The sequence below is a fragment of the Leptidea sinapis genome, chromosome 19, assembly GCF_905404315.1.
Source record: "Leptidea sinapis chromosome 19, ilLepSina1.1, whole genome shotgun sequence".
In the NCBI taxonomy this organism is placed as follows: Eukaryota; Metazoa; Arthropoda; class Insecta; order Lepidoptera; family Pieridae; genus Leptidea; species Leptidea sinapis.
Window position 1 is genome coordinate 7,916,093 of NC_066283.1, and position 23,601 is coordinate 7,939,693.

General features: G+C 34.1%; 1 protein-coding gene across 3 annotated transcripts in view; it reads right to left on the minus strand.

Moving 5' to 3' along the window:
- The window catches only part of LOC126969765 (semaphorin-2A-like), a 140,683-nt gene that overhangs the window by 20,509 nt on the left and 96,573 nt on the right, over positions 1-23,601 (minus strand). For all 3 annotated transcript variants that reach the window (XR_007730446.1, XM_050815325.1, XM_050815324.1), the window contains exons 2-8: positions 18,997-19,084; positions 16,337-16,388; positions 13,956-14,126; positions 10,467-10,737; positions 9,375-9,605; positions 5,319-5,464; positions 4,890-5,005 (exon numbers count right to left, since the gene is read on the minus strand). Coding sequence is in view for 2 of the 3 variants with exons in the window: in XM_050815325.1 (XP_050671282.1) it covers positions 4,890-5,005; positions 5,319-5,464; positions 9,375-9,605; positions 10,467-10,737; positions 13,956-14,126; positions 16,337-16,388; positions 18,997-19,084 (1,075 nt within the window). In the remaining variant the exon portion in view is untranslated. The remainder of the gene's footprint in view (positions 1-4,889; positions 5,006-5,318; positions 5,465-9,374; positions 9,606-10,466; positions 10,738-13,955; positions 14,127-16,336; positions 16,389-18,996; positions 19,085-23,601) is intronic.

Below are 23,601 nucleotides of genomic sequence, written 5' to 3' on the forward strand. Positions count from 1 at the left end.
GGTACGATCCAACTATATAGTACTCTAATCTCGCGGAATAAACCGGTTAGTAAGGGTTGTAAATACTCCATTTCAGTGCAGGCACACATGAAAGTTGAGTGCAAAGGGAACCGCAATCTGTTAATTGTTTTAAGCTAAGAAAACCTTAGATCATGAACTCTACGTTGGCATAGTATTTATCTACCTTCTTCAAAGTCCTATGCATCTCTAGGCATTTCTGAGACGGACGGACAGATCTGTATTCTATATTGAAATAACATCAAATCATAACGTCTGCGATGCCAATAACTATTGGAGACAATGCAGTTATTATTTCATTTTTTTATTATTATGATAAATATTTATAAACTTACTAGCTGAACCTATACGATACATTATACTATTAAAAAATCTTTTGAATTTCGTTATCTCCGTCTTCTTCTTATCTAACCTCTACTCGGTGAAAGTAATATTAGCAAATTTCTAGTCTCTACGCCTTATGGTTCCAGAGATATCGTGATGAGTCAAATATATAGGTAGAAATCTTTAACGTTGTAGGTATACACTACCCCCTACTATGGATACAATAGTAACACGGACTGGTAAAATTCAAATTCAAATTCAAATTCGAATATTTTTATTCAAAATAGGATGTGACATCACTTATTGAAAGTCAAAAACTACCACCCATTCCAAAATTAATGCCTCAGACCTGAGAAGAATGGGCGCAACAAACTCAGCGGGCTTTATTTTTTTTTCATCGAATAAATATGTTTACAAAGTAATATTGTACAATTAAACTTATTATTTAATAGCCTGAGGGCGGTCACTCCATTCCCAATCTGTGGTATCATTAAGAAAGTCATTTATGTTACTTTTACAACACAAACGTTTTTTATCAACTCTTTTGAATAACGTTATACTTTTGTTTTGAACATTTTCTGGGATCTTGTTGTAAAAGCATATACATTGCCCCACAAAAGACTTACTAACTCGACTTAGCCGAGTAGTAGGCATCATAAGTTTATGTCTGTTCCTGGTGTTAACATTACGGTTATGACAGTTTCTGGCAAATTCACTTATGTGCCTATGAACATACATTACATTATCAAGAATAAATTGAGAAGCAACAGTCAAGATGTTAATTTCTTTAAATTTTGCTCTCAATGATTCTTTAGGGCCTAGGTTATAAATAGCGCAAATAGCCCTCTTCTGCAGCACAAATATTGTTTTAATATCAGCAGCGTTGCCCCATAGCAATATACCATACGACATAATACTATGGAAATAACTAAAGTATACTAGTCGCGCAAAAAAATAAGGACTCCGTGTCACCTAACATAACAGTGTAGCACCAAAACAAGCCGATTAACGTGTAAATACATAGCCCCACGCACACACTTACACTACTACAGGCCGATAGGCAGCCATTATGAGAATTGTCATCGTCTGTGACAGATCAGATTGCATCTTATTAAAATATTTTAAAAATGCCGGCGTGCGTTGTGAAAAAGTGTAAAAACGATACGTTATAAGTATTTGTGGCCGAATATGAATATTAAAGGGAGATAAAATTGTGTCACTAGTATAACCCGTAACCGCACACACACTAGCATAACGGTGCTTCACTTGCTAATATCACGGCGCGGAGTCCTTCTATTTTTGCTCGTACATGAATAGGTTTATTAATTTCACATTGACGTTCACTAACTATGCCCTCATTTAAAAAAATAGAAAAACCAAATTACAAATGTAAAACAATACACACTAGATTAAACTTCTAAGACAAACTAAAAAAAACTTTTAAGTATTATTATACACAACAAAACAAACACGTCATGATTTTACAATTAAAACGAAAAATCTAAATAATACACTAACACATCAAACGCAAATAATTTTATTTAAATGTTATAACCAAAATAAGTTAAATTTACTACTTTGAAAGTATTATAATGAAATAGTGAAAATGAACTTCCAAAAAAACTATACAGCAATTTTAATGGGTATTTTTCTAATGTTTTCAAATGAGTTCAAATATTTTTTAATAAAATCGGATTAAATTTTCATTAATCTGTCAAAATATAGTAATTAAAATCAAAAGTACTAAGGAGTATTGATATCACCATCAAGACAATTTTCTACCCCTTTTTAACACCGTTAGGGTATGCATTTAAATAAAATACGAAATATGTCTTCCATCAATTCTATTCATAATGGTTAACACAAAATTTCGAGGCGAATTGACTAATGAATCACCATGTCCCATCTTTGCCCCTCTGAAAACAAAAACTGGTGGTGAAAACACCACTTAGGGATAGAATTTCAGGAAAATTCTGCGTCCAAGTTTCATGTCTGTACGATCAGCGGTTTAGGCTGTGCGTTGATCCGTGAGTTAGTCATTCAGGGCAATGAATTTTATTTATATAGATAGATAATCCTGTAAATACTATTTATAAAGAATGTCATTTATATAAAGGCGAAATGAGATGTGTTAATAAACACAAGGAATAAACATATATATGAGTGTGTATTTTAAAAAATATAACACTAAGCGTCGCTGAAATACGAAATACTGTGACAGTTGTATTTCGATTTATGTTAAGCCTTATTAGCAAGTAAAGCAGCTCCTAAACCTATCTATAAATCAGCAACAATGGAAACAATATAATATGTGTAATACAAAGGCGCGTCGTCAATTAAGACGGGGGTAGGTGTGACCCAATTAAGGAACACACGCACCAAAACTAATGTCAATTCCAAGCTCGCTCAGATTACTCTTTGGGAAACGTAAGATGAAATTGTTGTACCCACTAAGATTTTCCATTTATCTTGCTCCTTTAATTTCCTCCAAACGTATGAACAGTTGTAAGTAGTTCTAACTATTGTGTTACTTTGTAGACGATGAAATGTAAGTTATTTAACTTAACGTTTTCAGATTTCTCGCTTAGCTTAGTTTCATTATTGCCGCATTCGTTATTGTTATTATAACTTGCTAATAACTTAATACTTTCTTCGTCTTGCTTCGTAAGTAGGTTTGTAACACCTGTACTAGTTTATAGTGTAGTAAGTTCGTAATGTTTACTAACATTTATGCTATAATCTACTGTTACTTAGATTGTACTAAAATAATATTGGACGACAGTGAACTAAGCAGACGCTATTAAGGACCGAGCCAATGGCCTTAAGGAAACGAGCGGAGTTAGGTTACCTCTTTCGCACAAGATTTTCCATAATTTTAATTAAGAATTAGAAGAATTTTTAATTTATAATAATCAGAATACAATTTTCTTTACAAAATTACTAAGCTTTTCATGTTAAATAGTATTGGTGTACAATAATTAATGAATTTTCGTACAATTTTTTATCTACAAAATAAATATGGTGGCCATTTTGAACTTGTCCATTATTTTATTATTATATTATATGGAAGAGGAGGTCAAACGAGCGTACGGATCACCTGATGTTAAGTGATCACCGCCGTCTTCACCGGAGGAATCACAGGAGCATTATCGACCTTTAAGGAACGTGTACTCGCTTTTTTTGAACTGTGGAGGAACGCCACACATCCAGATGGTGGGGATGATATTCTAATTTGCGGCGTGTCAGGTGAAACAGTTCTTCGGAACATTTCCCGTGATAGATGCGGTAGTAGACACACAATGAAGCGCCGTCTGCGTCAGACCAGAGATGACAGCAATACATATGTGGCCGGACCTGCGCTTTGTAGAGCGCTAGAATGTGGGTGGGCTTGAAGTATTGCCGTGCCTTTTTTGACGCCTAGCTTGATTGAAGCAAATTTGAATTTGTCTTACAATAGTAATAAATATATTATTTGGTATTAAAGCATTACTAGTGATATACGGACTGTCACAATTTCAAAAGACTTTTATTGTTTGTGAGATACAGCCCGCTAACATACGGCCGAACTTTGGATTTGAGTGATGGATAGATTGTTCTATATATATATATATATAAGAGATTTCCACGTATATAGTCACTCATCACGATATCTCTGGAACCATTAGAGCTAAAGACTTGAAATTTGGTAGGAATATTCTTTTCGCCGAGTAGAGGTCAGCTAAGATTTTCGGATTTTCTTAAATTCCATCCGCAAGAGTTTTTGAAGTGAAACTTCTATAGAATCGTTGTGATTTCAAACCAAATGCAACGGAAAAACGAGAGGTAAGAGACACAAATACAAAAATGTGTAGGATGAAGCCGGCAAAGAATGAGACAGAAATATGCATACTATTGAAGTGAAAACTTCTTTATCATTGTTGTGATTTGAAAGTCGATGAAACAAAAAAGCGACAGTAAAAAGAGCAGTCACATCAATACATAATATTTATAATGAGATAGGAAGCATAATACAATGTTTTGGTACCAGGCGATCATAGTTAAAGAAGAGATTGTCTTAAGTATGGCGCGAGTATACCATTCTGACTCCAAGCGCACGACGTACTACTACATAGACACCAGTAGAACATATTATTATATAATATATTAGTGGTGGTAGGAATGTCTTTCATAGCGGTTGAAATCATGTGTCATCCCAGCAACACGTACCAGGAATTCATATGCAGTTTAGAGGTTCATGCACCATGCAGGTTTCACTTCTGACATGCCAACTTTGTACGCACGCAATGTTTTTTTTTTTATTATGAACAGAACAACGTCTGTCGTGTCAGCTAGTAGATAGATTTATTTATTTTTACAAGGCAACATAACAAACACATCACAAGAAGTGAACAATAAAGGAAGAGATACAAAATATAAATATATATGCGTCCTAACACATAAAACATTGATAGAAAGATATATGGTCAGACCCTAATCACAGATTATAAGACGTTTTAAATATTGCTACGTCGTAAGCTAGTGTATGAAGAGGGTGCAATAATAATTACCTGATAAAGTTAAGCACGTTATCAGGAAGTGCCTCAGTGTTATTGACACAAGTGCCGGGCCTGGGTTCAGGGACACGAGCTCGAAGCACCGGTAACCACGCGGAGCTTGAAGTTGCCTGGTAAATAATAAACATATTTAAACTATTTCTAATGGGATATGTAATTAACACATCGCCAATGTATCATCCCTAGATCATTTATACGTCTAGATAGACTGTGACAGCTGTGAAAACGTCGAAAAAAAGAGGTACACAGTTAAACTCTATTTTGAGTAATGCACCATGTATGGTCCCACGAAAGTTTAATTAAATTAATTACTAATAAACTTTCTCAAACATTTTAATCATAAGGCTCAATATTTTTCCATTATAAACTGATAGATAAGAGTTATTTGCAAATTTCGATAAGAGATAGTATAAATATACGCACTTGTTCTTTAAATCGTCCAGCAAATGCTTCCTGGATGTCTTCCATGTTGTAAGTACAGATCGCGGAGCCCACGAGACCGTCGCTGGCTCCCGTCGTGAACGCCGCGTAGAACCGACTCGTATCGCCAGGGATTTGATACACGCTTTCTACGTCGAAAAATATATTGTTCAGGTATTTGTATAGTATTTCTGTTCAGCGTGAATAAGACAGTACTACAAAGACTACGCACACACCCAACAGATCTCCATTCAAGTTTTTCGTCGAAAAGTAGGTTCCTGTTTTTGTTTCCTAAGTAATCCTTGCTTTGGACAAAATCCGACTTTTTTCAGTGGAAGGACCAATGATAAGGGAAAATAAGATAAGGAATGTTTAATCCTAGTCGATATTTTGCGTCATTTAAAACAATTAACTTATAATTTAGGATGTGGTTAATAGATTACTGAGTATATATGCATTTTTAATTGCCTGGAAACCATATCCTAGCTACGTCGAATGACTTGAGGTATTTGCCAGTGAATGTTACGTCGAGATCAGTCTAGTCGCTCCGGAAACATTACAATTATAATCATATAACCATTTGTATATTACAATAATTTTATTTTAATATTTCAAAAATAAGGTATTCAAACGAATCCATATCTTATTGTTATATGCCAGACAAGAATCATCGAGTCACCTATGTCAACGAAATTCTGATTGGTCCCCTAACGGATGTAATGTAAAATTCGATTACACGATTTCTGATTGTAATTTGATTTGGAAGTAGTGAAAGAGAATATTTTACAAAAATACGACAAGTCTGAGTGAATAATGACTCTAAAATAAAAAGATATATCGTTCAAATTAGAAACCCCGCACGTTGAGGTAGGGAGTGCCCGCCATCATTTTTAATTCTGTGTTAATGGCCAGCCTAGGTATTTATACTGGTAGTAAAATGACTACGAGCAATTCCAGACTTTACTAGTCCTGAGGGTGTGATGATTACTTAAGCAACGGCTCCCAGTGATGGTAGAAGATATCGATATCTATTAATGTAAGTAGGATAATTATTAGCAACATTTGCACGCCCTGCTACTCCTGTCGGACTGGTAATGTAAGTAAATGATGCCTGGGCATACAATTTAAAGACCACCGATCAGTTGTACCGTTTGCAAGCTGACGACTGTTCGCTGACATCACGCAAACGTTAATAAGGTAAATTAATGGTCATTTTTCCATACGTAAAACGTCCTCGACTGTTTTCTCCGTGGTTTCTAACTCTAGATCAATATTTTTTCAAGTAAGATCATTTTCTGCGAATATTTCTTTAATTATTTCAATAATTTTGTTTCTAATGATATTATCAAAATCGGACATTCCATTCAAAAAAGAATAATCTTAAAAAAATAATGCAATAGTAAAACAAAAACTAAGTGACATAAAATTTTTATGTTAACCAAAATAAATCTATAGTCCAACGTGGTAGACTTTACATCACCATGTGATCGGTATCTAAGCGAGTGAAACAGCGGGGCATTGCTAGTATTATGTAGAGTGACACAAGAGATAACCTCCCAGATACATACAACGCATAAAAAAGTCATAGAGGTAATTTATTCTTTAGTTTTTAGTTAAGTATGAAGTACCTTCCTTTTGAAGTGTATTCGAGGCCAATTTTTTTATTTTTTATTCCAGTTTTAATGGGAATTTGATGTTAATCTGAAGTTTAAAGGCAGAAAGACAGAAAACTAAAAGATCTTGAAAGGGTTCCTTTTAAGGGTCATGCACTTGAATCATGAACCACAAAACCCCTATTACTAAGACTGTCCGTCCGTCCACATTTCAGGATAGCTGTAATTTAAAATATGTAATATTATTACTACTGAAACGTATAAAAATGAAAGGAAAAAGAGCTTGTTTCGTAAAGTGAAAACTTTTGTAAGCACGCTGAGCACTTTTTTTGTGGTTTTTGAGTGAGATTGGGCCGTCTAACTCTGCGTTCGGGCTCTATCATTCAGAACAAAATTAGACCAGAGTAATATAGCCTAGAATAAGAATGGAGCGACTTCCCTCAGGCTAATTAAATGATAAATTTGATCGTAAGGAAATTTTATAAAATAAAAGAAGCCCGCTGATTAAAATTCTTGCGCCCGATCTTCTCATGTCTGATTTATACATTTTCGAATAGGTGGTAATTTATGGCGTTTTTAAAAAATTAAATTTTGAATAATTTCATATATTCATTTGAATTCAATTATTACTGTTTCACCAAACAGAGAGGTAACGATATTATATTTTCTTACGCACGTCATGATATTTACTATTTGTAATTAGTTTATTTAAAAAGTTTAATTATTACTGCCTTACAAATAAACTTAACAAAAAACTATTGACTACATTTCTGACAGCACTGTCAATACAATGATAATTATGAAGTTTTCCGAATGTCAAGCAGCCTTGCAAAAAAACGCGGGAAACGTTATACGTTGGAATAAACCAAAATAAGCAAAATGTCTATTTGTAAACATTTGACATATTCTTGGGTTATTCCCAGGTGTAACTTTATACCAAGTTTAATTGTAAGACAGGAACTGTAATTTTAATCTATACTGTTTTACTTATGTAGAGTATTGATATATGTTGTAAAGGTTTTACTTTGTGAAATATAAGACAAAAAAGAGCTACAGCGAAATGGCTTGGTATAAATGTTATTTGATATAATGGAATGCTCTAAGATTCTGTTTACTCAAGGAGAAGTCATAAAGAGCGTGATTCCAAACATTTGTACGGATAGCACATTCAAGACACACTTTACGATCACATAAGAAAATTCAATTTAAAACAATGTAGAGCAAACTTTAAGTAGAGAGCTGTAAACTCAATTTGGGTGACGATGAAAAGTTATATCACGAGCATAACCCCACAACTTCATCTACGTAGATTTGAAGAATGGGTGCACACTGAAATAAATATCCTATTTATACTTCCTGGATAAGTCTTCCAGAACAACCATTATTTATTTAGATTTATCAAATAACCTCAGGAGAACCTTTAAATAACAAACAACAACCTTTCGGAAAAAAAATTTGAGAAATTGACATTAAAATGTTTTTTTTTAAATTCATTAGTAATGCAATATAAAAACATTATGATTAATTAAGTATCTTATTTTATTATAAACAAAATAATTAATTAACTTTAATCGCATAATCTAGTTGAGCATATATGTATAAGAAGGGCTCCAAAACTTTAAACTGAATACGCATTTAAGATAACAGAGTGTGAAAAAAAAGTTAACTAACAGTTTTATACATTTTTGAAAAATTTACAAAAATGTGCTAATCCATACTTTCGGTTAAATTTTCTAGATTTCATACCGAGTAAATGATCATATTCTTAGGTACTTGATCAAGAGTTAAAACGGTTTTGTAGTTGTTGACAAGCGTAACAAAATAAACTAAATAATTAAAACATTAATTTACTATTCATTTTGTAAGATAAATGGCAGATTACAAACTTCAGTATTAAGCATTAAAGAAATCATTTCTATGTGCCACTGAGTAAAAAAAATCATGTAAAGTATATCTTAAGTCTTAATTCATTTTATATCCTATACCTATCTTTGAAAACTTTTAATTGTTCTTCTGTAATACGTATGTAACTTAATTTTTGTACCCAGCTAAGTTTTCCTAAAATTATAAAATAATACATCTTAATCTTAACACAAATAAATTTTGAAAAACAAAATTTTATGAAGGATGCTGGTCTCGAACTCCGGCTTTCCGGGCCGGTGCCGGTGCTCTAACCAACTGTGCTAACCGTTCGAGTGACGTATCGTCATAAAATCTTTTCAATTCTCAGGTCATCTTAATCTTTACCTGTGTTACTTATAAACGCGAAGTAAAGTTATTACAAGTTTTAAACTTTTTGTCCTTATCTGACCTACGTCACTACAGAATTACATGACAGGGCGAAGTAATTTTAATCTTGTACCTTTACACTGCTTTTATTAGACAGTATAATATTACCGAATTACGATCTATAGTAAAATATAAAACGTCAGCGTAGAATACTTACGTATTTCATCAAAGTAGAATGGAAACTCTCCAGGAATGCTACAGTTGAGTCTGGCTTTCAGATAAGTGGCCCAATTCTGGCTAAGTATATGTTTGCCGCCGGTGTCGTGTTTGCATACTCTAGCGACTCGAGAATACACAGCCTTCCCACAGTTCATGAACTCGACGGCAGTCTCCCGGAAAAAGAACAATACGTACTCTCCAACATCGAACGATCCCACAAAATTGGTTTCTGAAATAAATTGGAAATTTAGATAGGCAATCACGCTTTAAATGTCCCACCAGATCATGAACTCACAAAGCATTTTGTGGGTTAATTACGACACAGTGATCGTTACAATTGCAGTTTACGTTAAACGAAAATCTTCACAGAACCGTTTTAACTCTACATTCATGTTTTCCCAGCGTTTATTTTTGTGATGGCCGCTATATTGGACTACAGCGCGAAATTCGTGGGAATAAATTTAATGAATCTGGAATTCGGACAAGCTCTATGAGGGTATACTCTATATATAAATTTAGCAAATTATTACAGGATTTAACCAGTGGGAAGCTGCTTTGCACAGGTGCCGGCTAAATTATGGGTACCACAACATTCGTCTCCTTGAGACATAAGATGTTAAGTCTCATTTCCCCAGTAATTTCACTAGCTACGGCGCCCTTAAGACCAAAACACAATAATACTTACACATTACTGCTTCACGAGAAAAATAGGCGCCGTTGTGGTACCCATAATCTAGCCGGCATCCTATGCAAAGGAGCCTCCTGGTGATGGTAGTGATGGTAAGTAAGATTATTATGTATGATTAAATACAATTGGATCTCACACAGATAAACGGATTTGTTGCCTTATTCTGAATATGTGTATTTAAAGGCCTAAAAGCCAAAAAAAAACATGTATTTGACTCAAAAATGTATACAAAACTCGGTGCAAAAAAAAAATATTTTCCGCATAATATTTTATTTGTAAGCTTCCCGGTTTTTGTTAATTATCTATGTCTCTTTGTTGAGTGATGTGAGCACCTACCAAAAAGTGAACCCCAAATTCCATCAATAACTAATATAATAAAAGTAAGGAGAATAAAACACTTACTGTCAAGCCATTTGGAATCATACTTCAAAGTCCTCTTAAAATTGAACCTCTTTTGTCCGGTTCGGTAATCGAAGAGGTCATTTCTGAAAATGACCGGGTCCGCTTTAGTGAACTCGGCGTTGGTGCCTGCATAAAGCGCGGGCAGACCTCCAGGATTGCCACGCGTGACCCACACCGCAGTGCTATTGTCCGCGGGGTCATACGGGCATTTGGCCACCCCAAGTCCGATCCCTGGCACGTACTCATGCCGGGGCAGATGTGTTAAATTTAACTGTGCAGAACGAATAACATAGGCAATTTTAAAAAGAACTTAATACCGTAACGATAACATTTGGCAATTTTAAAGTGACGAGCAATTTAACATTTGACTTGGATATACAGGTAATCGTTAACTGACCACGCCATTATTCTGTTACTATTACAGATATAAAAAAAAGTGTGTGTGTACTTATGTATACACGCAAGAAGTGATACTTCTTTGGCCTAACAAAGCAAAAATCCTTAAATTATTTATCCCTTGTGCTATTCTACGTTTGTAGAACAACAATATAGTAAAAATCTTGCAACGATGGCTTTGACAATTAATTATTAAATAACGAATACAGCTGTACGGGCTTGAACCCTTTGCCTATCCTTATAATGGATGAAACTAAAAAAAAAATAACGAATGTCGCTAACGTCAGAAAATTTTAGGAACTAACTTCACCCTGTTACTTTTGTGTTACAGTGATGCGCGCGCATCTTAAAATTTCACTCTCATCAGTTTTTCATAACGCGCCTAAAGGAGTATAACTTAATAAACTTTAGACTGATATCAAAAGAACGTTACCTAATCAGAAAAATTGCATCAATAGCTTTTTAAATATCAAACGAGATGTATCCAAAAGTTTGATATAAAAGACTCCTATTTAGTATAAGCTAAGTTTCCTTCCCTACTCTATGGTATAAGATTAGTAGAACCGCACAACAAGGATGGTACTATCCCAAATTCTCTTTTATTTTTTATTCTATAGAAGTAGAGATTATCACTACTAGCAGAAGAAATGCACCCTTTTTAAGCCTCATCTTCCATAAAATTTACATTTATCCTAAATTTATCAGAACATAGACCCATCCGTAGCGAACAGCGAAATTGTTAGAGAAAATTACTAAAAGGAGACGCCGTTTGCGTAAATTGATGGTATGCGAGTTTGCATGCATAACGATAATTGAATAATAAAATAAAACACACAAATAAAGAACTAGACACAAAAATATCTTTAGTTGTTAGTGCGAGGGTGAATGGGTGACCACAGTCTGGTACTCTTTACAGGGTAGGTACATGCCCGCGAATAACGCCTCTGGTTTGTTATATACTCTTAGTAAAAACCACATTCGTTACACTTATGAAAACCACAACTGCACTAACCGCAGCTCCGATATTTTATCACGCGGTTTACAATTAGGAAAGAGTTATTTTGAACAGTTACTAAATTTACACTGGTTCGAAGGAATTTACTAAATTCATTAACCGCTCATATTGTACAGTTGCTTTTATTTAATAGATCCGCACGTTTTTTCGAAGGTTGTTATTATCATCATGATAAATCATCATGAATATAGGATTTAAAATTATTGAACGTTAAAAACTACCACCCCTTCGACAATTTATGCTTGAGAAGAACAGGGGCAAGAAACACAGCGAGATTCTTTGTTTTTATAGAATTTCGTTACAATTAACTTTGCAAATTAACTCACATGTGGACGGTCACTATATTACCAACTGTGGCGCCATTAAAAAAGTTATTTAGGTTATAATTACCTTTACGACATAAAGGTATTTGGTATAATTCTTCTGAATTTGGTAACAATATGTTTGTTATGTTCATTTTCTGGGATCAAGTTTTAAAAGCATATACGTCGGCATATCAGCGTATATTTTATCTACTGTCAAACATGGGCCTCTCACAAATTACTCCAGTGAACCCAAGCTTCATATGTATATTAAATCCACCTCCGCATTCAGACTCTCAGAGACTCAAGAAGACGTCATCTCCAGCAGTAGTCTGTTCTTGATTTTAAACGCCACCAACTCTTTAAGCGATTCCTGCACTTTCGCACAAACTGACACGTCGACTTATCAGCCAGACCGACTCGATATCCGGATCATGGTGGGCACCCTAACGAATCACACGTCACTAAACAAGCACCTTTTCACAGATTGGCGTAACGGGCAGTCCTAAGTATAGAGGTTGTCAGGCCGAGAATGAAACGGTGACTCATATAATCCTGAAATGTGTGGCCAACCATCGGGCAAAAATTTTTGTGAATACAAGGTCCCTCCGAGGCAAGGTCCTCCTGGAAGCCACTGGGCTGGTTGGCTGACATGACTGACCAACACTGTACGTAAAATGGTCCAAACTAAGTGGTGTTACTGCGGAAATAGAAGCCCCTTTACCATACCATAACAACCAAGTCAAATCGGCCTGGAAGGACCACTAAATGAAGAACACTGTACAGTTTGGTTTTATGTAGCTGGAAGATAAACGCTGTGGTACGCTGCACAGATGGTGGAACATGAAATAGTTGTGTTTGATGCGATGAGAGAATTTGGCGCCGGGAATCAGGTCAAATGGCTCTTCGGAACACGTCCAACACTTTTGCTCGGAATAAGACACTTAATTCTCAGAAGAAATAATTATTTATATTTTAAGTTTATAATGACAGCATTTCACTCGCAAGCTCTTATTTATTATATCAAACATTTTATTACGTCGAACTTCTTAAAACGTACGTGAATACAATGAATTATTAAAGTTAACAAGATTTCTGCCGTGATTTTACCACATGGATTTCTTTATGGGAAGTGACAGTAAAAATAAAATCTATGACAGTTGCAATTTCGATATATACATATATTTTTAGAGGTCAAAATTAGAGGTTGTACTACTGACAATCGCGTTGCTGTAGAGCTTCCCATTGTCAACTGATAAGAGAAATAGAATTTTTACATTTACTTTATATTTTTTTTGTTTTTGAATCGAATGGAATTTACACTTACTACAGGGAGCTTACCACAATACATCAATAGCTTTTAAATCAGTCTAGCTAGCTGTTTCTGAGATTAGAGTGCATAAAAAGCAGAAAACTATTTACAAAAATACATAAGGCTATTTTTCTAGCCGAAGTTACATAAGTACAATGTATATATACATTTTATTATATTTATAGTTACACATCTTTGTGCAGTTTGGTGTCGAGAAACTTGGCCCAGAGGCTCGGAGAATGTACAAAATGCTACGCGTGTCAATAGGACTACTGGTAACTAAAGCGCTGGCAGCTATTTCGGTCAACGGATCAGCCTAGCTATCCAACGCGGAAATGCTGCCAGTATTCTTAGTACACGTCCCCGTAATGATATTTATCATAGTTTTGTAAATATAGTTCCAAGATTTGTTTTGTTTGAGTAAATAATAATAATTTAAAAAAATGTAATAGATAATAACTTACGTAGACAACCCAATCTTTCGGACTGTGTGCGTTAGTTCCACACACGTAGAGACGTTCTCCGTCTCCAAGCGGCTGCAATACTCTAATGTGGTTTCTGCATTCAAAAGGCTCTGATTTGCCTTTACTTACACAACGAGCTACGTTACTCGCTTCTAAAAGTAGCGCATCCCGCTGAAATAATATTGACAGTATTAATACAATTATATTTATTTGATTATTGAATGATTGATTGCAATGGATAAACTCTTATGGCCTTACAAATAAACTTGGTCTAAGTTATACCTACCTGAGAATAAACCTGCAAAATGTTTGCAAATGGACATATTACTTATGATTTATTTGGATTTTGTTTCTTGTCTATATATAGATTTGTGGTGTAGGTTTCAAATTCAAATATAGGTATACACTCCTTAAAAATCATTTTATTTAAAGAACATGGTATACTAGCACATCTTATAGCACTCTCCGTTCTTCAGTCCCATTTTTTTTAAATTATCTATTATGATTAAATAAATTATTAATAATTAAATAAATACTGTAATTTAAGAAACATTTTTTATGTACCATTATTAAAGTAACATATTTTATCAAATTAATATTAATAAAAATATATGAATTCATTTACTTCTGCCTGTTATATCTAAATATATATAAATTACGTGACACATTGTTTGTCCGCGATGGGCTCCTAAACTAATGAACAGATTTAAATGGGGATTACTTCATGGAGTGTAGTTTGGTCCGACTTGAGAGATAGGATAGTTTTTATTTCGATTTGGGACCCATAATTATTTTTATTTTTAGTATTTGTTTTGTATGGACATAGTTTCTATGAGAGAATTTAGTGACGCACGGTTTGACAGTTCCGCTGTGAAACAAATTTCATTATAACAACAGGGAGCATTTTTTACGAAATAATTCTTGATGTTTTGAAATATTATTGGCAGATTTCTATAAAACAGTATTTTTTTATTATCTACAGAACAACGTTTGTCGGAGCAGCTAGTATATTATTAGATTTAAGAAACAATCTCTTTTTTACTTTTGGAAACTTTTCAATCTGAACTCAGAACATTATTATCCAGACAAATATATTCCCGGCAAATGCCAGTTGGTTTTATACAAAAACGGAATGAAAAGAAAACATAAATCTCTTCAAGAGAATAAGGGGCTTCTTGAAACTTATTCAGCAAAAGCGAATGCGTCTTTGCACTCACCACGAAGTGGTTTTAGCTTTATGAGTCAGAAGTTCGATGGTTGAGCTCAAAAATATCAATGCTCTTGCGAAAATTTATGGATGCAAGAGAAACAAAAACTAATAATCCAACAATTGAATCTAAATCAGCACCATATATTTTGAAGCCGACGTGAGAACAATTTTTTTTTTTACTGTTGCATTTGTTATCGATCTTGTTTTTTTTATCAACTGGTGTTAAGTGATCACCGCCGCCCACATTCTCTTCCAACACCACAGAAATCACAGGAGCGTTACCGGCCTTTAAGGAACCTTTACCTGTACCACAATATATTAATTCTTATTCGTTTAATGCAATTCAGGCAAGAAACAGGTGATTATATTTAAAACAATATAAATAATCAGTTGGTTATGGTTTTAAAGTGATAACCCTCACTTCTAGGATTAATACACAGGTCGTAGGTTCGAGTCCCGCATCGTTCATAAAATTTTATTTGAATATAAATAATAATAATTTTGCTAAGAACATGTTACTTAGCAAAAATAAATCTAGTTTTATATATATGTTACTATTAGCCCAGTGCTGAAGCCATTGAAAATGATAATAAGTGAAAAAATATAATAGTAGGATGAAACCCATTGGAAAAGGAGGATATTACAATGAAAGAAAAATAAATCACGGGCGATCTGAGGTCGGGAAGTGAAAAGGGGGGGTGTTTAAGGGTAAAAAAGGGCTTATAGCGATTTTCGCCAAAACTACAAGTCCTATGGAAAACAGTTAAATAGCAAAGTTGTAGAAGATCTACAATTTTTGTTTTTGCACTCTTTTCACACAACCTAAAAATTTATGTGAAAATTTCAAATAACCAAGTTTTTGGTTTTTATTTTAATCTTTTCCAAAAAAAAATACTTCCACGAAATTTTGTGATACACTGTAATTTTATTAATTTGAATATTTTATTTTTATTACATTCTCTTCCTTTTCCAAGGTTTTTTTCATCCTACTATTTTTTTTTGGTTTAATACCAAAAAAACAAATTAATCGACCCTGGACTTTATCTGCCAAAGATATATTTAGACTCAAAATAAACAATTTGACTGAAATATTCAATTTTACTTAACGTTATATGCATCAATATGCTATTATACATAACATGAATGAAAATGTTACCGAAAAGCAACTTACCTCACAATGTGATGTGCTTATATCTGTCATGTTAAGCTTTAAAATTCGATCCCTGAAAGAAATAAACGAATTTTAATCCAGTAATATTCATATAAAATATTTTAAAATACTAGTAGTATCTTTATCTTATCTTAAATATGTGATGATATATATATATATATATATATATAAATATATATATATATATATATATATATATATATATATATATATATATACATATATATGATGTTTGTAGATAGTCGCTTCTCAAGCTCTTCTGAAATAATAATAAATAATTCAAAAACCTATAAATCTAAAAATCTGTCAGTAAAAACCATCAAAAACAGGCAAACACATTTATTGGTTTTCAGATATAAGTTCTATGTAAAATTTTATTAATTTACCAAAAGATCAATATATGATACTTGAAACAGACAAGTCAATTTTTTATATGTTTAGGCACATAGGGTAAATAAAAAATTATTCAAACAAGCCACATCTGATTTATAAGAAAGTAGGAAGCCTCTTAACGAGCGAACGGTCACCTGATGAAAGTGATCATCGGCACCCATATTCCCTAACAACACCAGAGGAATCTTCAAGGTTTACCTATGCGCTTTTTTTTTTGAAGCTACACATGTGCGCATCGTCCCGGAAACACCGCACAAGAAAGCTTAGTTGTACGTAGAAGAAAGTTCCGTCAATACCGCACTGAGGCGGAACGCTACAGATCCAGATGGTGGAGATGATGATGATATACTAATTCACGGCATGTCATGCGAAGGTGGAAACGGCGTTAGGAATCAGTTTAAAAAGCTCTTCGGAACGCTTGCCGTAATACTTCATATATTATATTGTAATTTAAATCATTTGTAAGACGATGGAAATGTAAATATTGATACTTCTTCTTATTAGCTCAACCCTTTACGAAGTAGCGGTAGATTCAATAAGAAAAAATATTTTTTTTGACATTCATAAATGTCATTTCCGTGACCTACATGAAAAAAGTTATTTTTTTGAATTTGATAATTGCGGTAGAAGACACACAATGAAGAGACGTCTCTACGCAACGCAAAATATTGTAGCCGTTCACAGAGCATCTTATATAAATACATACACAGTCGCGAAAATATTGTAGATTCGAAATTACCTTTAATAAAACAAGAAGGTAAATAGTCTATAATTGGCTTTCATGTCTCGCAGCCGTTTCCGCAGGGGAAGCAAATCACTGCTTTAATATCGACACACGTACCAAATGGTCGACAGAATACAAAAACGTTTCATGTAAATATTACTCTGTATAGTTAAGCAATTCAATTTATGTGCTATATTAATCCTGATCAATACTATGCAAATACCAGTGAGTTTCAACGATACTTTTTCAAGTCTAAATATTATATTCCAAAATTTTGATCAGATAGCCAAATTCCTTGCAGACAAAAAATCGTAAGTATAACATAACCCTTTCATCAGAAAAATCTAAAACAGTACTGCATATAACCTTTCAGGCGACAATTTAAATCAAAAAGATCACTAATATCATATAAAAATACACTGATAAATAGCAGTTAAATCTACAAAATAATTGTGCACCGTAAATCCAAATTTAAATTTAACTTTCCGAAAAATGAACACATTGTTTACAATCCTATTAACGTCGGAATGTCTGCATTTAATCTCTTCTTTTTGCATAATTTTTTAGGGCACAGGCCCTATGACATCCTACTAAAGATTTTGTTTTCCTAACAAATTCAAAAATTAAAACTACTGGGCAAACTTATGTCAGATTTTTATGGGACCAAATGGCAACTATTTAAATCGGTTTAAAAGTTGCTATTCATTATTCGGAGTCAGGGCATAGTAAGGGTATTGTTGCTGCATGATTGCATCTTGCTCTATCTGCTGTAAATAGAGTGTATCAGCATTATCGGGAAACTGGTGTTTTTACTCGCCTTCCACGATCTGATAGATATCAAGTCACATCTGAGGAGAAATACTACAATATTGCTTCAGATTTTCTAGGGAATCATGACTCAACCCCTTTTCAACTGAAACAGCTACTAGATGAGGTTCAAAGTTGACAATGATTGATTATACCACTAGAAGAAGAGAAGACACAAGAGAGAACAGAGCGTAGCCTGAAACTTTATAAGTCAGGTCCATAATTGATAGCATTAATACCTTTAAAGGAGAAAAGTTATATTTTATGACGACGTGCTCTGTCAACGGCTGCAGATCACATGGCGTTGCGTAGAGGCGTCGCTTTATTGTGCGTCCTCTTCCGCATTTATCACGGGGAGTGTTCCGAGGAGCTGTTTCACCTGATTCCTGCCGCGGAATTCCACCTTCGCACGACACGCTATAAATTAGGATATCATCTCCACCATTATGGGTGTGTGGCGGTCCTCCACTGTGCACTTTTCAAGGAGTATGGTAAAGACGGAAGAAAAAAGGTGTTTCGATACACCTAGATAGATAGAACGGCGGTTTTGGTCGGTTTGGGGGGACTTCGATGGAAAATCCGGTTTTTTTTTGTATCTGAACCTTTAAATTGGGCACGTTTTATACTATTAAAGTATGCAACTAAGAAATTATTGGAAATATTTCATTGACAAAGAGTAATTGATTTCGGATAAGTTTCATATATAAAATCATAAAAATAGTATTTATAAACTTACATAGCACCAACGTAGAGTGTATTTCTCTCTTCATTGAGGTATAATGTTCGATAAAATATATTACCACAGGAAAATTCTCTTATGTGATCTGAAACAAGGAAAAAATAGAGATCAGTATTATAAAAAAAAATCCTAAAATTAAATTCTAACTATACTAAGTCCGAAAGAGGTGGAAGGTGGCGCAACGGTAAAGTCGGCTTCTCATTCGGGAAGCGCTGGTTTGATCCACACTCCATTATTTTGCGCATATTAGTATATGGTTCATACATATTCTGAGTTCGTACATAGGTTTACCAACAAATAATTGCGTAGACGAAGACATTCATCGGTTGTGTCTGACACTGACCAACTAGCACTAGGCTAAAATATTAGTCTAAGTCTTGATCCCGAGCACAGGGTATTCTCGAACCTTTTGCTGTATGTACAGCAAAAGGTTGCTGCTGTAGTACATGAGCTGTCGATTAGTTACTTCACATTGTTTATATAATATATCTACTAAATAAATATGTAGTTTCAGTCTGTACATACTTTGTTGTTTTGTAGTAACCCTTCGACTCTTCTTAAGACTCTCATATCACTTCTAGGATAAATATCCTAGAAGTGAGAAAGAGAGAAAGACTATGAGACTACTAGACTCAAATGAGTCTTCTAGTCTGTATAAATTTTTATAACTGTAAAACGGCTCGACCCATCTTCATGAATATTTATGTTTTATTAAAACCTTGTCTTATGGCAATAATTAAATATACACTTTGATTCAATTTTTTTGAATTGCGTTTAAAGCAATAGTTTGACGACCCATATAGCCGAATGGTTAGTGACCCTGACTAGTAAGCTAGAAGTCCCGGGTTCGAATCCCGGTAGGTGCAATCATTTATATGATGAATATGGATGTTTGTTTCCGAATCATGGATGTTTATATGTATTGATGTATATTTAAGTAGGTAAGTATATTGTATTAAATATATTGTTGTCTTGTAACCAGTACAGGTTATGCCTAGTTTGGGGCAAGATAATTTACGTAAAAGTGTGTCAGTGTCAATAGTCATCCACGTAACACTTTTTATCTACCAACTTAAAATAGAAAAACAAAGTTTTGGTCTGTTTCTTGAAGCGGCCAATTGTCCAATATGAAGTTTTATTAGATCAAGACATGCTTGAAGTCGCCAACTGTATATATCTATACTAATATATAAAGTTGCAGTGTTTGTTTGTTTGTTTGTTTGAACGCGCTAATCTCTGGTACTACTGGTCCGATTTGAATGATTATTTCAGTGTTGGGTAGTCCATTTATCGAGGAAGTTAGGCTATGTTTTTTTTTTCAAAATTAGGGATCCGTAATAAAATTGCTATTTTGTAACACAAGGAGTAAAATCGAAAACCTATTTTTGCGTGCGCTGCAAAAACTATTGGCAATAGAACAAAATGATGTACAGGCTATAATATAGGCAATATTTTATTACTTATAAAACTATTGCGTGAATTATACTTTATATGGCAAAACAACGTTTGCCGGGTCAGCTAGTATAGCATAAAGACGGCGTCGGACATTTTATTTCAATTACAGTCAGTATAGAAATCCATAACAGATAGCTGGAAAGGTCTTGATGAGAACAGATTAAAACCGTTGATTTTGAATCAAAAGGTTCAAACATTTCCGATAGCGTTCCATTGAAAATCAAGTTTACGGATGGACCGAGCGGGTCGTCACTATTATTAACATAACTACCCTCTGCGATTTGATTTACTATAATTAATAGCGCCATATAACTTTATTTTAAAAAGCGTAAAGTACAATCTCTTACGATGGTAAATAACGCTTCTTGTACGAATCCAAGACACACTTGAAGGATTTTTTATGATTTCTAATTACAAACTGCTATAATAGATACTATTGATAATAATCAGTACATTTATGAAAATTTAATATACGTTCACAAAAATCGTCACCTTTTTGCTCTTAATAGTGATTTTCATTATTATAACACTAGAAATAAGGGATTGCTTGTAACTTATTCTAGTAGGCTTCATAAGATACATAATAGCTTTAAGGGTAAATGTATACACTTCTACAATAAAGTCGCAGCCACTGTTCAGGCATTATCTATAAATAAATTTAAATGTTTTATAAAAAAAATGGCTCTGTCGTAAATCCTATTACTCCACTGCTGAATATCTAAATGATCGGACAGCCTGGGACTAGATTGTGATTATTTTATAGCAACTGTACAATATTGTATATTTTTATTGAAAAGAGCGCAAAAAAAAGAATGCTGGGAGAGTTTCTTGCGCCGCTTCTTCTCTCTCAGAGCGCCATTTGTTTCCGAAGCGGTAGTAGTATCTAGTAGTATAAGAAATGACATCAAAAAGAATTCTAAAAGAAATCAATTTTGAGAAAATAAATGCCTTTTATGCCTTTATGCCTTTTTAATAGACACGCTAGGTCACGTGACTGCAGGAAAGCAACAAACCACACATTACCGTATTAAACATCGTCCAACCGATATGCTTTTAAAAGTTCCGTTATTAACACTATCATTTTCAATATTGGAAAGGGCCATTACTCAAATTACACCTCATTATTATTGTTGCGTCAAAAGGTGCAATATTAGTTTGAAACATTGTATCTTCGGTAATGGCACAAAGTTTGGACTTTTAAACTGTTTTGTGTAAGTGAGTGTCGGAAACTCCACAATTAATGAAGCAATATCTTAAATATATAATCACGGGCGTGGGTTCAATTAAAGTACATATGTAAGCAAATAATGTCTATACCTACTAAGTAACTAATACGCGTGTACGTAGCAAAGAGTAGCGTGGTTGCAAAAGTCGTAAGTAAGAGAGGTACATAGATTCCTTAGAAGCTTCCTTGTGCTGTGTTTCCAGGACGATACGACATGGGTACCTTCAAAAAAAGCGCGTACACTATTCTAAGAGGTTGGCAATGCTCCTGTGTTGCCTCTAGTGTCTGGTCTTGGGCGATGGTGAACTCTTAACACCACGTGACGCGTACGCTCGCCTGACCCCCTCTTTTACAAAAAATTACTTAACGTAGTCAAAGTCATATAACATTATTCTGGGTTTAAGGCTATGAAACAAAAAAAAAGTATTTGTGGTGAGGTGAGTGAGAAAGAAGAGATAATATATCCCGTTCGACGTTGTAATTTGTATGTGTACCGGAGCTTAGGGCGCTTTGTGAGGCTAACGGTTACGTTATCTGTTCGTTTCATCGCTTATTCACAATATATAAACATCTAAAAATCTTCTTGTTTTATGACTTACCATGAGCGGTTATAAAAATAAATGCGCGTCTGCTGATTGTACGTTGTGCACTATCTGAGCAAGCCCCCACCGCACCTTCCCCCAAAGAGACCATATTTTTTTACTTCCACGCATTCAATAACACATAAAAGATCCGTATATTGTATAATATTATGTTATACTAATGTTAAGTTCTCTGAATATAGCCCAAAAATGGTATCCCCTTTGTTTCCTTTGTAAGCTAAATTCAGATATTCGTTTCCTAATTCCATGCTAGTTCGTTATAAAATAACAAGCTCGGAAAACTTATAATGACATACCCGTATAGCAGTGACAGCAAATTATGTGGATAAATAAATTAACAGACGGGGATATAACAGTGTTGGTTAAAATGTAAATCTATAATAATGAGGTGAAGTATAGCGCCGAGCTGGCAGTGACGACCGCATTATGTAGATAAACATCGGCCGCTAAATACTGCAACAAGAACATTGCCGAAGTTGTGCGCTGGGTGAATAGTAGCTTGTTACCGCACGGGCCGAGCTGCTCGCTGTTACATTGCTTCAAGGTTTTAACTGTTATTAATAGTTAAAACCGATTCAATTTATGATTTCGTTCGATTAACCGGTTAATTCTATGAGATTCCATATGTATAAACACTAAAAGGTCGATAATTCGTTGCCAAGAAATTATTCTAGTTTTTAAACAACAAAAAAGTGTGGGATGTATTTTAAAGATATTTTCAAAATGAATCGAGTTTACTAATAATACCTTAGTTTCGATCTCTACTCTGTGATTTTACCAATAATCATCAATAAAATATTTATAGCAATTAACATCATGCTTTTCAACAATAAAATTAAATTTTTGTAAAAAGTACTCGAGGATGATGGGAAAAGAAAAATTTTACAGGTTAATACAGAAATAGTTTTTAAAAAAACTTACGCCTTATCTGACGCCTTAAACGCTTCGTGATATCGAAACGATATCGTTGTTACTCCTATTCGAAATTCATTTCCTTACATTTCCTAGAATATATTCTCTCTGAATATCTCTGATAATTAAAAATGATAGAACTGAAATTGCTCTAAATAGTAATTAAGCATGTATGTAGTATGCATGTATGCAGACATTTTGCGTTCAATAGATAAGAAAACCACATCGTTGAGTACATCGAAAATTTTAAAGAAGAAATAATAGATGAATCTATACTGAAACTACGTTCAATGGTTCTGGTCAACAATAGCAGTAAATTCCGCAAGTTCCAGCCTCGACTTGAATACTTCGGAACATTCCAAAAGGACTACAAACGCTAGTCAACGTTATACTTGCACATGCCGCAGC